This window comes from Schistocerca americana, chromosome X (genome assembly GCF_021461395.2).
Source record: "Schistocerca americana isolate TAMUIC-IGC-003095 chromosome X, iqSchAmer2.1, whole genome shotgun sequence".
Classification (NCBI taxonomy): domain Eukaryota; kingdom Metazoa; phylum Arthropoda; class Insecta; order Orthoptera; family Acrididae; genus Schistocerca; species Schistocerca americana.
Genome location: NC_060130.1, coordinates 626,231,954 through 626,244,381, shown reverse-complemented (window position 1 = coordinate 626,244,381; position 12,428 = coordinate 626,231,954). Strand labels below are relative to the sequence as shown.

Here is a 12,428-nt window from a genome sequence, read left to right as displayed (position 1 = left end):
CGAACCCGGGAACCCGGAACGCTACCGCACGACCACGAGCTGCGGACTTTACACAATTCATCCGATTTTGTCGATCGACATGTCTTTAGAAGGCTATTAGTGTAATTCTAAACTGGTATAAATTACAGGCATGTAACTTGAATAGTACATGAGTTATTGGAGGTCAAAGTTGCCGATTGCTATCGACCGTGTCAGGCCATAAGTATTCCACAGTTACACGAAAAAAAAAAAAAAGAAACGGTAGCAGCATGCTTATAAATATATCTATTCATCCATGTCTTTGTTTATATCCGATATACACTATTCATTAAGAAATTGGTCAATTATTTACTGTGTTTTAGAAAGCACAGAGACATTAGGCTATTGGTTTACTTCTGATGTATTCCTTTGATATATGTTTATTTAATTTATTTATGTATTTAATAATGTGTGTTAGAGCGTGTTTATGGTCCAGCCGTATGAATTTTATTTAATTTCAAGCTATTTAAATGTAAATCCAGTATTTCGAATGTGTTTCATTATGTTCGTGAGTGTGCGTTGGCTTGGAGACAGGGCAGGTGGGCTCTAGCCAATCACAGCGATCGTTCCAAAAAGGACATGTGGAGAGACTGTTTGGGAGTGGGGGAGGAGCATCGTTTCGAGAGAGGACAGGGGAGTTCTGGACAGTATGGGAGAGGTCGCGGGAGAGTCCTGGACGGTACGGCGCGACAGACGCACGGTCGCAGGAAAGTCTTGGAGAGTGGAGCAATTTGCGCGTGGTCACGAGAGATAGAAATATTTCGTAGTGCCGACTTGTGCACTTGTGAGATTTTCGTGGCTTCTGCAGTGAAGACGTAGTATGCTTTTAGAAATGATTATCTCACGAACTAGGTTGTTGCTCATAACTAATTACGCGAAGCATGAATCTATTGTTTCCCTGTTATTCAACTTATATTTTATTTAATTGCTGGACCATCGACACCAATAAGTGTTTTACAGTAATAATGGGCATTGTTAAAGGTACTTCTGCTATCGTACTCATCATTTAAATTCGTTAAAATAGTACCTGCAGATTTTATTTAATTGCAAACTTTCATTTATAAATGTCTATAATACGTTCAAATTCGCAATTGAAAAGTGATAGGAACCTTCGACCATTTGATTCATGTGTATGTTCATATTGTATACTGTAGACTCAGCAGTATTTGGCTTGCAATTCGGAAACTACGTATCCCAGCCTCTAGACAACGAAACCAGCCAAAACTTTTAATATTTCAGCTCTGAGTCTGAGGGTACGTAGTTGAGGGCCATCACACCACATCATTTTTTTGAAAGCCCACATACTTCTACCAGTTTGAAATCAGATGATCTACTTTTTCTGCCCAATCAGCAACAGCATATCGTCGATGTCGTTACAAAAATCAGTGATTCCATAATTGACCTACGTCAGTATTTTGAAAAACTTGTAATAGACAATCGTGCTTGTGTATTAGAATATTGGCTAAAATCTGATGGTATGTTGCTTATAATGGCCACTCAATATTTGTTCTTTCCAACGACTTCAGTTTCTGCAGAGACCGTTTTCTCCAAGGCAGGAGTAACAATTATTGATACACGCAACAGACTAAATGAGAAGAATTTAAATACTTTTCTTTTTATAAGACGAAATTTGCGTATCTTGCAATGTTGTATTTTAAACAACAGACTACAGAACAAGAATTTAAATACCATACTTTTTATAAAACGAAATTTGCGTATGTTATATTGTTGTATTGTAAACGTAATGTTTTCCGCCAATTAACAAATGGGGAAGGGAAGATAGCAGTAGGGCAGTCCAGCAGCAGTATAACACCCTCAAAAATAAATAAAGTAAATAAATAAAAACAGTGCCTTACATTCTTCCTTTCCAGCAGCTTAGAAATGGGGAGGGAAGGGGGAAGTGGGGGGAGGGGGCGAGTAGGGGTGGTGACATCATCATGTGATATTGCCACATGTCCCCCCCCCCCTCCCCCAGGGAAAGCCGTCATCTTGAATAAATTTGGCGACAATACTGACTGTCCCAACTTCAGCTCTTTGTCTCCCTACTACCATGAAGACAAGGTATGAGAAATTAGGGCTCATACAGATGCACATAGACAGTCATTTCTCCCTCACTCAATAAAGCAGAGCAAGAAAGGATATGACTAGTGGAGGCTGAAGGGACTCTACAGTGGCTTGCCGAGTATGTGTGTAGATGTACCTGTAGATCGAGATTGGCCCATGAATCAATGGAAACGTATTGCCTGCTTGAATGAATCATGTTTCTTGTTACACCAGGTCGATGGTCGTGGCTGGACATACCATTATCGTTGCAAAAGGCTATTCAAAAAATATACTACACCAAAGATGCAGGCCTGCGGGGGCTGTTATTCTGTGGGGTACACTCACCTGGATATCTGTGGGACTTGTGGCAGTAATCGATGTCATCATGACAGTTGTGGACCACGTGAACATTACTGCAGACTACCTGCATCTATTCATACTTCATGACTTCCCTGATGGCAGTGGCATCTACTAGTACGATAACTGTCCCTATCGTTGAATCAAAAACGCACAGTAGTTGCTTGGGGAGCGCGATAATGAACTGACATTGATGTCTTGACCGCCAAACTCGCCTGATCTGATCGCAGTGACACATGTCACGCTATCGGGTGCCAACTCAGTGCACACAAACAACCGGTCTGTAAATATGGGGCTTGTGTGACTTGTGCGTAGACATCTGGTGCCACATACCTCCGGAAACGTATGAAGGACTTGTTGAATACAGGTTTGCTGCTGTATTGCGTTCCAGATGTTTACTGGCACAGTGTTATACATTTGATACCCTCAAACACACACCATAAAATGGTTTGCATTGTGCACTGAGCTGACGAAAGTCCCAGGATACCTCCTAATATAGTGTCGAACCTCACTTTGCCTGGCGGAGTGCAACAACTCGACGTGACATGGACTTAGCAAGGCGTTGGAAGTCCACAGCAGAAGCATTGAGTCATGCTGCCTATAGAGCCGTCCGTAACTGCGAAAATGTTGTCGGTGCAGGATTCTGCGCACAAAGTGACCTTTCGATTATGTCCCATTAATGTTCGATGAGATTCATGTCGGGCGATTTGGGTGGCCAAATCATTCACTCGAATTATCCAGAAAGCTCTTCAAACCAGTCGCGAATAATTGTGGCCTGATGACATGGCGTGTTGACATTCATAAAAATGCTATCATTGTTTGGGAACAAGAAGTCCATGAATGACTACAGATGGTCTCTAAGCAGCCAACAATAACCATTTCCAGTCAACGATCGGTTCAGATGGACCAGAGGACTCAGTCTATTCCGTGTATACACAGTCCACCCAATTATGGAGTCACCAACGGCTTGCACAGTGCCTTATTGAGAACTTGGGTCCATGGCTTCGTGGAGTCTGTGCCGCACTCGAACCCTACCATCAGCTCTTACCAACTGAAGTCGGGACTCATCTGAGCAGGCCACGGTTTTCCAGTCGTCTAGGAACCAGTTGATATGGCCACGAGCCCAAGAGAGGCGCTGCAGGCGATATCGTGTTGTTCGCAAAGGCACTGGCGTCGGTGATTTGCTGCTATATCCCATTATCGCCAAACTTCGCCGCACTGTCCTAACAGATGCGTTCGTCGTACGTCCCACATTGATTTCGGTGGTTACGGCGCGCAAAACTGCTTCTCTGTCAGCACTGACAACTGTATGCAAACGCCGCTGCACTTAGTTGTTAGGTGAAGGCCGATGGCCACTGTGTTGTCCGGAGTGAGAGGTGATGCCTGAAATTTCGTATTCTCGGCACACTCTTGATACTGTGGATTTCGGAATATTGAATTCCCTAACTGTTTCCGAAATGGAATGTCCCATGCTTCTAGCTCCAATTACCATTCTGTGTTAAAAGTCTGATAATTTCCGTCGTGCTGCCATAATCACGTCGGAAATATTTTAACCTGAATCACCTGAGTACAAATGACGATTCCGGAAGTGCACTGCCCTTTTATACCTTGAGTACGCGACAACTGTCGCATGACCTTTGTCACCTCATTGTGTGCCATAGGGAGTGGATGTAGGTTCCTGGCTTTCAGGATGTGCCGTGACCTGCGGCAATGTGTGTGCAGGCTGGTGCCGGAGTCTCCGCGCTGGCTGCTGGCGGTGGGGCGCCGCGAGTGTGCGGTGCGTGTGCTGAGCCGTGGCGCCGAGCTCAACCGGCTGGACGCGGCGGCGGTGCGGGAGCGCCTGCCAGCCGCGATCCAGCAGCCCGAGGAGCAGCCCCGGCCGGACATCACGGCGCTCTTCCGGTCCGCCTCCCTGCGGCGCAGGATGTGCGTGCTCTGCCAAGCCTGGTTCGTCTCCGGCCTTACCTTCTTCTCCTTCACGCAGTCTCTCGACAGAATGGGAAGCAACATATTTTTTAACATCACGATGGCAGGTAAGTTCGAGTTACATTGCGAAGCCTTGACTCGTATTTCCAGAAAGAATTTTCACTCTGCCGCGGAGTTTGCACTCATTTCATATTTCCTGGTAGATTTAAAGCATGTGCTGGAACGGAATTCGAACCTGGGACTTTAGCCTTTTGCGGGCAAATGGTTTACCGACAGAGCTGTCCAGTCGCGGCTCATGATCCGCCCTCAGAGTTTTACTTCTGCTCAGGCGCGCTCATACTTAAAGGCTCTTAGGCGGAGCTGCCCCAGAATATACAGGGTGAAAAGTATTTAAACCGACAAACTCTGGGAGGTTGTAGGGGACATCAAAACAAATATTTTTCCCTAATGTCATTTTTTCCTATGAGGATGATTTAAACCGGTAGAGGCCATATTACGATCTTCAGTTGTTGGAGGGCGTATTACGATCTTCAGTTGTAGGCAACTGCTGTCCACCAGTGTAGTAATTCATTGTGTCTGTTTACTAATGGAGCGATACACCGAGAGTGAGTACACTCATATCGTTGGTGCGTACTATGTAGCGCACCACAACGGACGAGCTGCACAGCGGGTTTATCAACAACAATATCGTAATCGCCGTATCCCGCATCATTACGACCTTTGCTGCTGTGTACCAACGTCTGCGTCAGACCGGGTCATTTTGCAGATTACCTGGACAGGGACGCCGTCGCACGGTAAGAACGCTGCAATTTGAGGAAGCTGTCTTGCAGCATGTGGAGCGGGATCCTTCAATCAGCACTCGTGCAATTGCACGTAGCATGGGGACGAATCAGACGAATGTAAAAATAGTCCTTCTGGAGCAGTTGTTACGTCCATTTCACATACAGCGTGTCCACAACCTGGAACCAGTTGATTATCCACCCAAAGCACAGTTTTCGCAGTGGTATCTGGAACAGTGTGAAATGCATCCTACATTTCCATCCTCTGTGTTGTTTACCGATGAAGCAACGTTCGGGCGTGATGGAGTCTTCAACATGCACAATTCACATGCTTGGAGTGAGGATAACCCACATGCCACAATTACTAGCGCTCATCAAGTGCGGTTCTTCGTTAATGTGTGGGTCGATGTTGTTGGAGACTGTTTAATTGGGCCGTATCTGCTACCTAGGCCATTAAATGGCAGGCACTATTACAATTTTCTCGCCAGAGCATTCCTAGAATTGCTGGAAGACGTCCCGCTCCCTACAAGACAACGCATGTGGTTCCAACATGACGGGGCGCCGGCACATTTCAATCGTCGTGTGCGTCGATTCCTGGACCGACGGTTCCCAGAAACGTGGACTGGCAGAGGTGGTCCTGTTCCATGACCTGTTCGATCCCCAGACATGTCCCCTCTGGAATTTTTGTGTGGGGAGAGATGCGCAACCTTGTTTACACAACTCCTGTTGCATCAGAAGAGGATCTCGTTGCCTGGATAGTAGCAGCAGTAGCAGGAACAATTCAGAGTATTCCTGGGGTTTTTGCCCGTGTCAGACAGAACATGATCCACTGGTGTAACCTTCGTTTACGTGTCAATGGGGGCATTTTTGAAAATCTACTGTAATTGAAATTGGGTTGTGTTATTGTGTTGTCTCTTGGTCATAAAAAATGGAAAAGTGTTTGTTGGTTTAATTAATTTGCTGCTAAAGAAATCTTCCTCAACCGGTTTAAATACTTCTCACACAGAAAAATGACATTAGGGAAAAATATTTGTTTTGATGTCCCCTACAACCTCCAAGTGTTTGTCAGTTTAAATACTTTTCACCCTGTATAATGAAATATGTTTCTCAGCAACTGATATAGAATTTATATTGTCAGACGCATTTCGAATATTTCCCACACGAATATTGGCAGTCAGCATTGTTGGAACTGTTGATATCGACTGATGTTGCTCAAACAGGTAGTAGCGGGTCTGAAGGTTGCGCCTTAAAATGCCCGATAGCTCTTTGTAGTATAGCCCTGGAGGTGTAGCTTCTACAGGATACAGCTCGTATGAGCCTCCATAGGCTGAGCTATTTGTGATTTCACTCCCTGCTATTTCACGTTGAGGGGCGATTTCTTCACGTGAAACACAAAAGGAGTTCTGCGACATTTCGGAAACATATGTCGTAAAGTAGAACCAATAGGAAGCAAAAACGGAGCCAGAAAGCAAGACGCCCTACTGTATTTGTCGTATTCAGTAGAAACCCATATTTGGTGGTTTTTATATTATGCGTTATACCCTATGAATATATGCTGTTTCTAAGCATCAGCACATTGAATGTCTCAAGAACGGATCGTTACTTGTACGACATGTTGTAACAAAATGACGGGAAGCCTCATGTTGATGGTTAAAGAATTTTCGTATCTAGTTATTTTCGCTTTATAGCTCGCCTGTTACAAGAGTAAGATGTTTTATGGTATCGACCCTTGCAGATTAATGAAAACGTGTCTTTCTTGTTAGGATTTGTTATAATTAAGTGTAAATTAATATTTCGACAGTTACAGTCTTTAGAAGAGTGAAAGACAAAATACAAGGGCGATCGCGGCATATTTTCAGCGTAGTGTAGTTAGTTGAGGCACTACGCTCCGGAAGTGAGGGTAGAATTTTGTAGGGTTCGCATCCTCCTGTTGTATACAGTTTTTTCTTTTCACTTTCGCATATTCTAAAAGACTATGAGACTTTCCTATGAAATTAGTAGAAATAATTTCTGTAATACTGTGTATTTGATGTTATGTAAATACGAGGCTAATCTGGAAAGTGAGGTTACAAGAATCTTTTGAAGTACAAAAAATGAATTTATTTTTATAAAATTTACATGTATTGTAGTGTAGGTCTTGCATTGTCTTTCTACATAATCATCATTTATCTCAATACATTTTGTCATCCGTAGGACGAGTTTTTTGATTCCTGTGTCACAGACGACTCCCGCGCTTTTTTCAGCCAATTCTTCACTTCGATTTTGAACTCGTCGTCGTATGAAAAGTGTTCCTTCAATTTAGTGAACAGGTGGGACATCGGGGCTGTGAGACGAGTGGGTTAAAACATGCTAACCAAACGAAGGCAATAACTCTTGTGTTGCATGAGCGATGTGCGGACACGCTTTGTCATGTAGGCGACAGACTCCGGTTGACAGCATCCCGCGACATTTGTTTTGCATGGCTATGCAAAGTTTCTTCATGTTCTCACAAAATCTTGCAGCATTTATTGTTTCACCTCTTTCCAAAAAATCAACGAGTAGAACCCCCTTTTCGTCCCAAAACGCTGATACTATAATTTGCCTCTCTGTTTGCTGAGTTTTGAATTGTTTGGCTAAAAAATTAATGCCGTGTGGCTAGGGCCTCCCGTCGGGTAGACCGTTCCCCTGGTGCAAATCTGTCGAGTTGACGCCACTTCGGCGACTTGCGTGTCGAAATTTTTTTGCTGAAGGAGAATGAGTTGATTGTCGTTTGCTCTCTGGAGTATGATGATAACGACAAAATTTCATCTCCTGTCACTATAGAGTTGAGAAAAGCCTCGTCTTCAGTCTCAAAACGGTCAAGAAATTTGTGAGCAGCACTGACTCAGTTCATTTTATGTGCTTCGGTAAGCATTTTGGGCACCCGTCGCGCACGCAACTTGCGATAATTTAGTCGATCAGTTACGATTTCATGAACAACAGTTCGTGAAATGTTCGGACAAACTGCATGCAGGTCGTCAATTGTCGAACGGCGATCGGAGAGAAGATGTTCTTCAATTTTCTGCACCACATCAAACACAAAAGACGGCCTTCCGCTTCTGTATTCATCGTGAATTTCCGTCTTTCAAAAACTGAAATTCCGTACTCATTTCGTCACATGCTGCCTTGATATTACGTCCTCTCCATAAACTGAAACATTTTCGCGATGAATCACAACGGCGTTCTTGCCCTTAGCATTTAAATAGCGAATTACAACGCGCACTTCGCACTTGGCGGGAGCCGGAATGAGAACGCTCATTTCTAACAGTCACCACAACACTAACCGACGAGCACTGATTGTCGGGAATGCTCGTTCCTTCCGCTGACTTCCCGCCACACGGCAGTGGTACCAACTTCCACCACGGATATTTCATGCTAAGCTACATGCCTTGTACGTTAGTTTCGGATAACCCTTGCATATGTGCACTCTTCTGTCAGGAGTGAGTTTCTTCGATTTGGTGACCTTTTATAAGCTCATGTCCTCGCTGAATAGTCATGTACCTTTCATTTTTGTCTTTTTACACGTTCACGATTTTGAAAAAAAAAATGGTTCAAATGGCTCTGAGCACTATGGGGCTTAACATCTATGGTCATCAGTCCCCTAGAACTTAGAACTACTTAAACCTAACTATCCTAAGGACAGCACACAACACCCAGCCATCACGAGGCAGAGCACGATTTTGAAATATTGAAGTTTTTATTTATGTATACCACAGACGGAAATGACGCATATGGTCAAGAAAGGAAATGTGCCTTCTAATAGAGCTACCGTAGGCATTCTACGCGCGTCCATTTCCGTGAACAAACTGCATAGTTTGCATGCCAAGTAGGAGTGAACGGAGCTGATTGCGCAAAATTACGTTAACCAACTAGTGTCGTGTGCCGACGGTGCTTCATCTCGTAACGTTTGATAACCCGTCTGCATGCACGTCAACGTGAGCCGACGGCCCTACCAACTTCCACACGACTTTCACGTTCCGCTGCTTACATAAAAAAAGAATGAAGAAACTGGCTAAAACTTCTTTACAGAGTCCTTGTCTCTATATCGCTATTATGCTTTGATGTGTCATCAACCGACATTTAGTATGAATGTTTTGACAGTGACATATATGCCGTAGTTTTTTGTCTCTGTCATTGATAATTCTATCTGCTGTAGCAATAAGTTTGTAAATGTCTCCATGGAGAGCACTAGAATATTGTAGCCGAGGAGGTTCTGACCTTCTTGACTGCAACATTAAATGACACCACCTAGCGGGAGTTTCACGAATGAATAGAGGAAATACGCGTCGGAAAAAAGTCCCGTTATCGTTATTACCAAGTTTCTTTTTGTGAGTGTATTTTGAGTTTCACTTTCTTACGAATAACTACAGCGTACCGGGAATCTAAAAAGAAGACAACATGAAGTTAGTGTGCAATTTATTAGGCAAAACATGAGCTTGAAAAAGAACTATTGAATCATCTAAATTTTAATGAAATTAATTTTACAGCACAGAAGGGGAGACAAGTTGATTTCATCCATAAACAAATCAATTAGGGTAAGAAAACCGTTCGTTAATAGACGAAACGAAATAATTTGTTGTAAGTACCTATTTAACCTACTAAATGAGGTGCTTAAAATTAGTGGTAAAATGTTCATATACCAACATCACAATTTCTGATACTTTAGCACTACAAATTGACGCGTTTCGAAGAGATCTTTAGTATAGTTTATCACTTAAACTGCATATTTTTATAGGTGGACTAGTTCACAAGCAAGTCAACATGGTAACAGCTTGTTTTGCTTCTTGTCAGCCAATCACAGCACAAGACCCGTCACGTCACGGAAACATCACTATTTCGTCTCGCGGACTCATAAACGCCGTGACATGAACACACACATAGCATTAAACGTCTAAGTTTAGATTTGAAAACACGAAAAACATTAAGCATATAGTGAAGCATTAATGATCACTCTCCGAAACGATTTTTTTAGTACGATTTGTTGCGAAGAAGTATCGGGAAACGTGACATCAGTAGATAAATGTACTACCTATAGATCCTATCGCGGATTTAGCTTCTGGTGTTACTAAGTGGGTGAGTATGAAACGGAAAGATGTGTCTAAACTTGTGGCTGGAGTGTGACATTGCTCCCAGTCTCTCCACCTCCCTCGACCCCCCCCCCCCCCTTTTCCTGAAATCTTGGTTGCAGTGAAAGACTGGTCTGCGTCTAGATTAGTTCCGATCGGTAAATGTCGCAGCTTTTCCCAGTAAGGAAATTATGAGCCGCGCCTTCTTCTGCCAGTACCTCTCCTACCTTCGAAACTTCTGGGAAGCTCCCACCACCCCTCCCCCCTTACGCTATGGCTAAAGAATTTCTCCGCGATACCTTTTCTTCCAGAAGTGCTAGTTCAGCGAAACTTTGTGGTTCGTCGACGGCACTGTATTTTTGTCAGAGACGGCTAAGAACTTGGAAGAGCAGTTGAACGGAGTGGTCAGTGCTTGAAAAGAGGTTATAAGACGAACTTCACCAAAAATAAAACAAGAATAATGCAATGTGGTAGAACTGAATCAGGCGATGCTGAAGGAATTAGATTAGGAAATCAGACACTAAAAGTAGAAGAGCGGTTTTGGCAATTGGGCAGCAAGAAAACTGACGATCCAAGACGATAGCAACCAAACCATTTCTGAAAAAGAGGAATTGGTTAACATCTAATATAAATTTAAGTGTTAGGAAGTATTTCTGGAAGTATTTATTTGGAGTGTACCCTTGATTAGAAGTGAAATGTGGACGATAGGCAATTCAGACAAGAAGAAAATAGAAGCTTTTGAAATGTGGCAGCGTAGAAAAATGCTGTGGATTAGATGGGGAGATCGAATAACTAATTAGGAAATAGTGAATCGCATGGGAAAAAACAAATTTATCGCACAATTTGAGTAAGTGATGGGCTCGGTTGTTAGGAACATCCTGAGGCATCAAGGAATCGTCTAGTTAGTAATGGAAGGAACTGTGCGGGTAAGGAATGTAGAGGGAGACCAAGGCTTAAATACAGATGCGTATAGGTTACAGTAACCAACGGCCATGCCCCAGTGGTAACATCGGTTCCTGTCAAGTCACCGAAGTTAAGCGCTGTCGGGCTGGGCTAGCGCTTGGATGGGTGACCATCCGGTCTGCTGAGCGCTGTTGGCAAGCGGGGTGCACTCAGCCCTTGTGAGACAAACTGAGGAGATACTTGAACAGAGAAGTAGCGACTTCGGTATCGTAAACTGACATACGGTGGGAGAGCGGTGTGCAGACCACATGCCCTTCCATATCCACATCCAGTGACGCCTGTGGTCTGAGGATGACATGGCTGCCGATCGGTACCGTTGGGCCTTCCAAGGCCTGTTCGGACGGAGTTAAGTTTAGTAGGTTTCGGTAATTATGCAGAGATGAAGAGGCTATAACAGAACAGATTAGCATGGAAAGCTGCACCAAACCAGTCCTCGCACCAAATACAATAAAATTCTTTCTTCCAGGTGTGCTAGTCCATTAATATGCAAGAGGGGCCTCTTAGAAGTTTAGGATTTGAGAAAGCTGTATGCGCACGTTCCGAAAGTCAGTAAATTAAAAAAATAGAAAAGAACTTTGGAAGACAGGAGAGAGATGCTGGTGGAAGTTAAGCTGAGAGGGCGGGAGTGAGTCGTGAGTCGTCCTTGGATACCTCAATGCTTAGTACGTGCTGGAGGATCACACACTCTTTATGGTGCAGGATCAATTATTGCCGCTTTTCGCGCGGTGCAAATATATTGTCTAAATAATTTTGTAACTCATTTTGACAATCTGATCACTTCACTAGATAATAAACGACATCGTCATCTTCCAAACAGTCTAAGACGGTTGCTGAGGTAGTCTCCTAAACCGTTTATATAGTGCGAGAACGGCAGGTAGCCCATAAAGCTTCCTCAGATATATAAGGGGTGGATGAAATATAGAAACGCCAAAAACTATGCCTAATACGGTGTAGGAAACCCTCTCACATTCAAAACAGCTTCCATTCGTCTCGGAATAGATAAATACAACTCCTGTGGGTTTCAAAGTGGTCTTATGCCATTCTTCCTGTAAAATAGTGGCAAGTTCAGGTAATGATGATGGAGGTGGATAACGATCACGTATCCTTCTCTCCAAAGTTGACCGCAAAGGCTTAATAATATTGAGATCTGGCGGCAGGGAAGATGCGAGCTGTGTGAATAGGGCCACTGTCATGGAACACGGCACCATTCGGAAACAAACATTGCACCATGGGAAGAACCAGATCAGTCAGAGCGGTC

General features: G+C 43.7%; 1 protein-coding gene across 1 annotated transcript in view; it reads left to right on the top strand.

The window, feature by feature from the left end:
- LOC124556445 (organic cation transporter-like protein) overlaps positions 1 to 12,428 on the top strand; it is a 201,285-nt gene that overhangs the window by 137,254 nt on the left and 51,603 nt on the right. Inside the window, exon 7 of the mRNA XM_047130395.1 lies at positions 4,141 to 4,451. Coding sequence (XP_046986351.1) covers positions 4,141 to 4,451 — 311 coding nt within the window. The remainder of the gene's footprint in view (positions 1 to 4,140; positions 4,452 to 12,428) is intronic.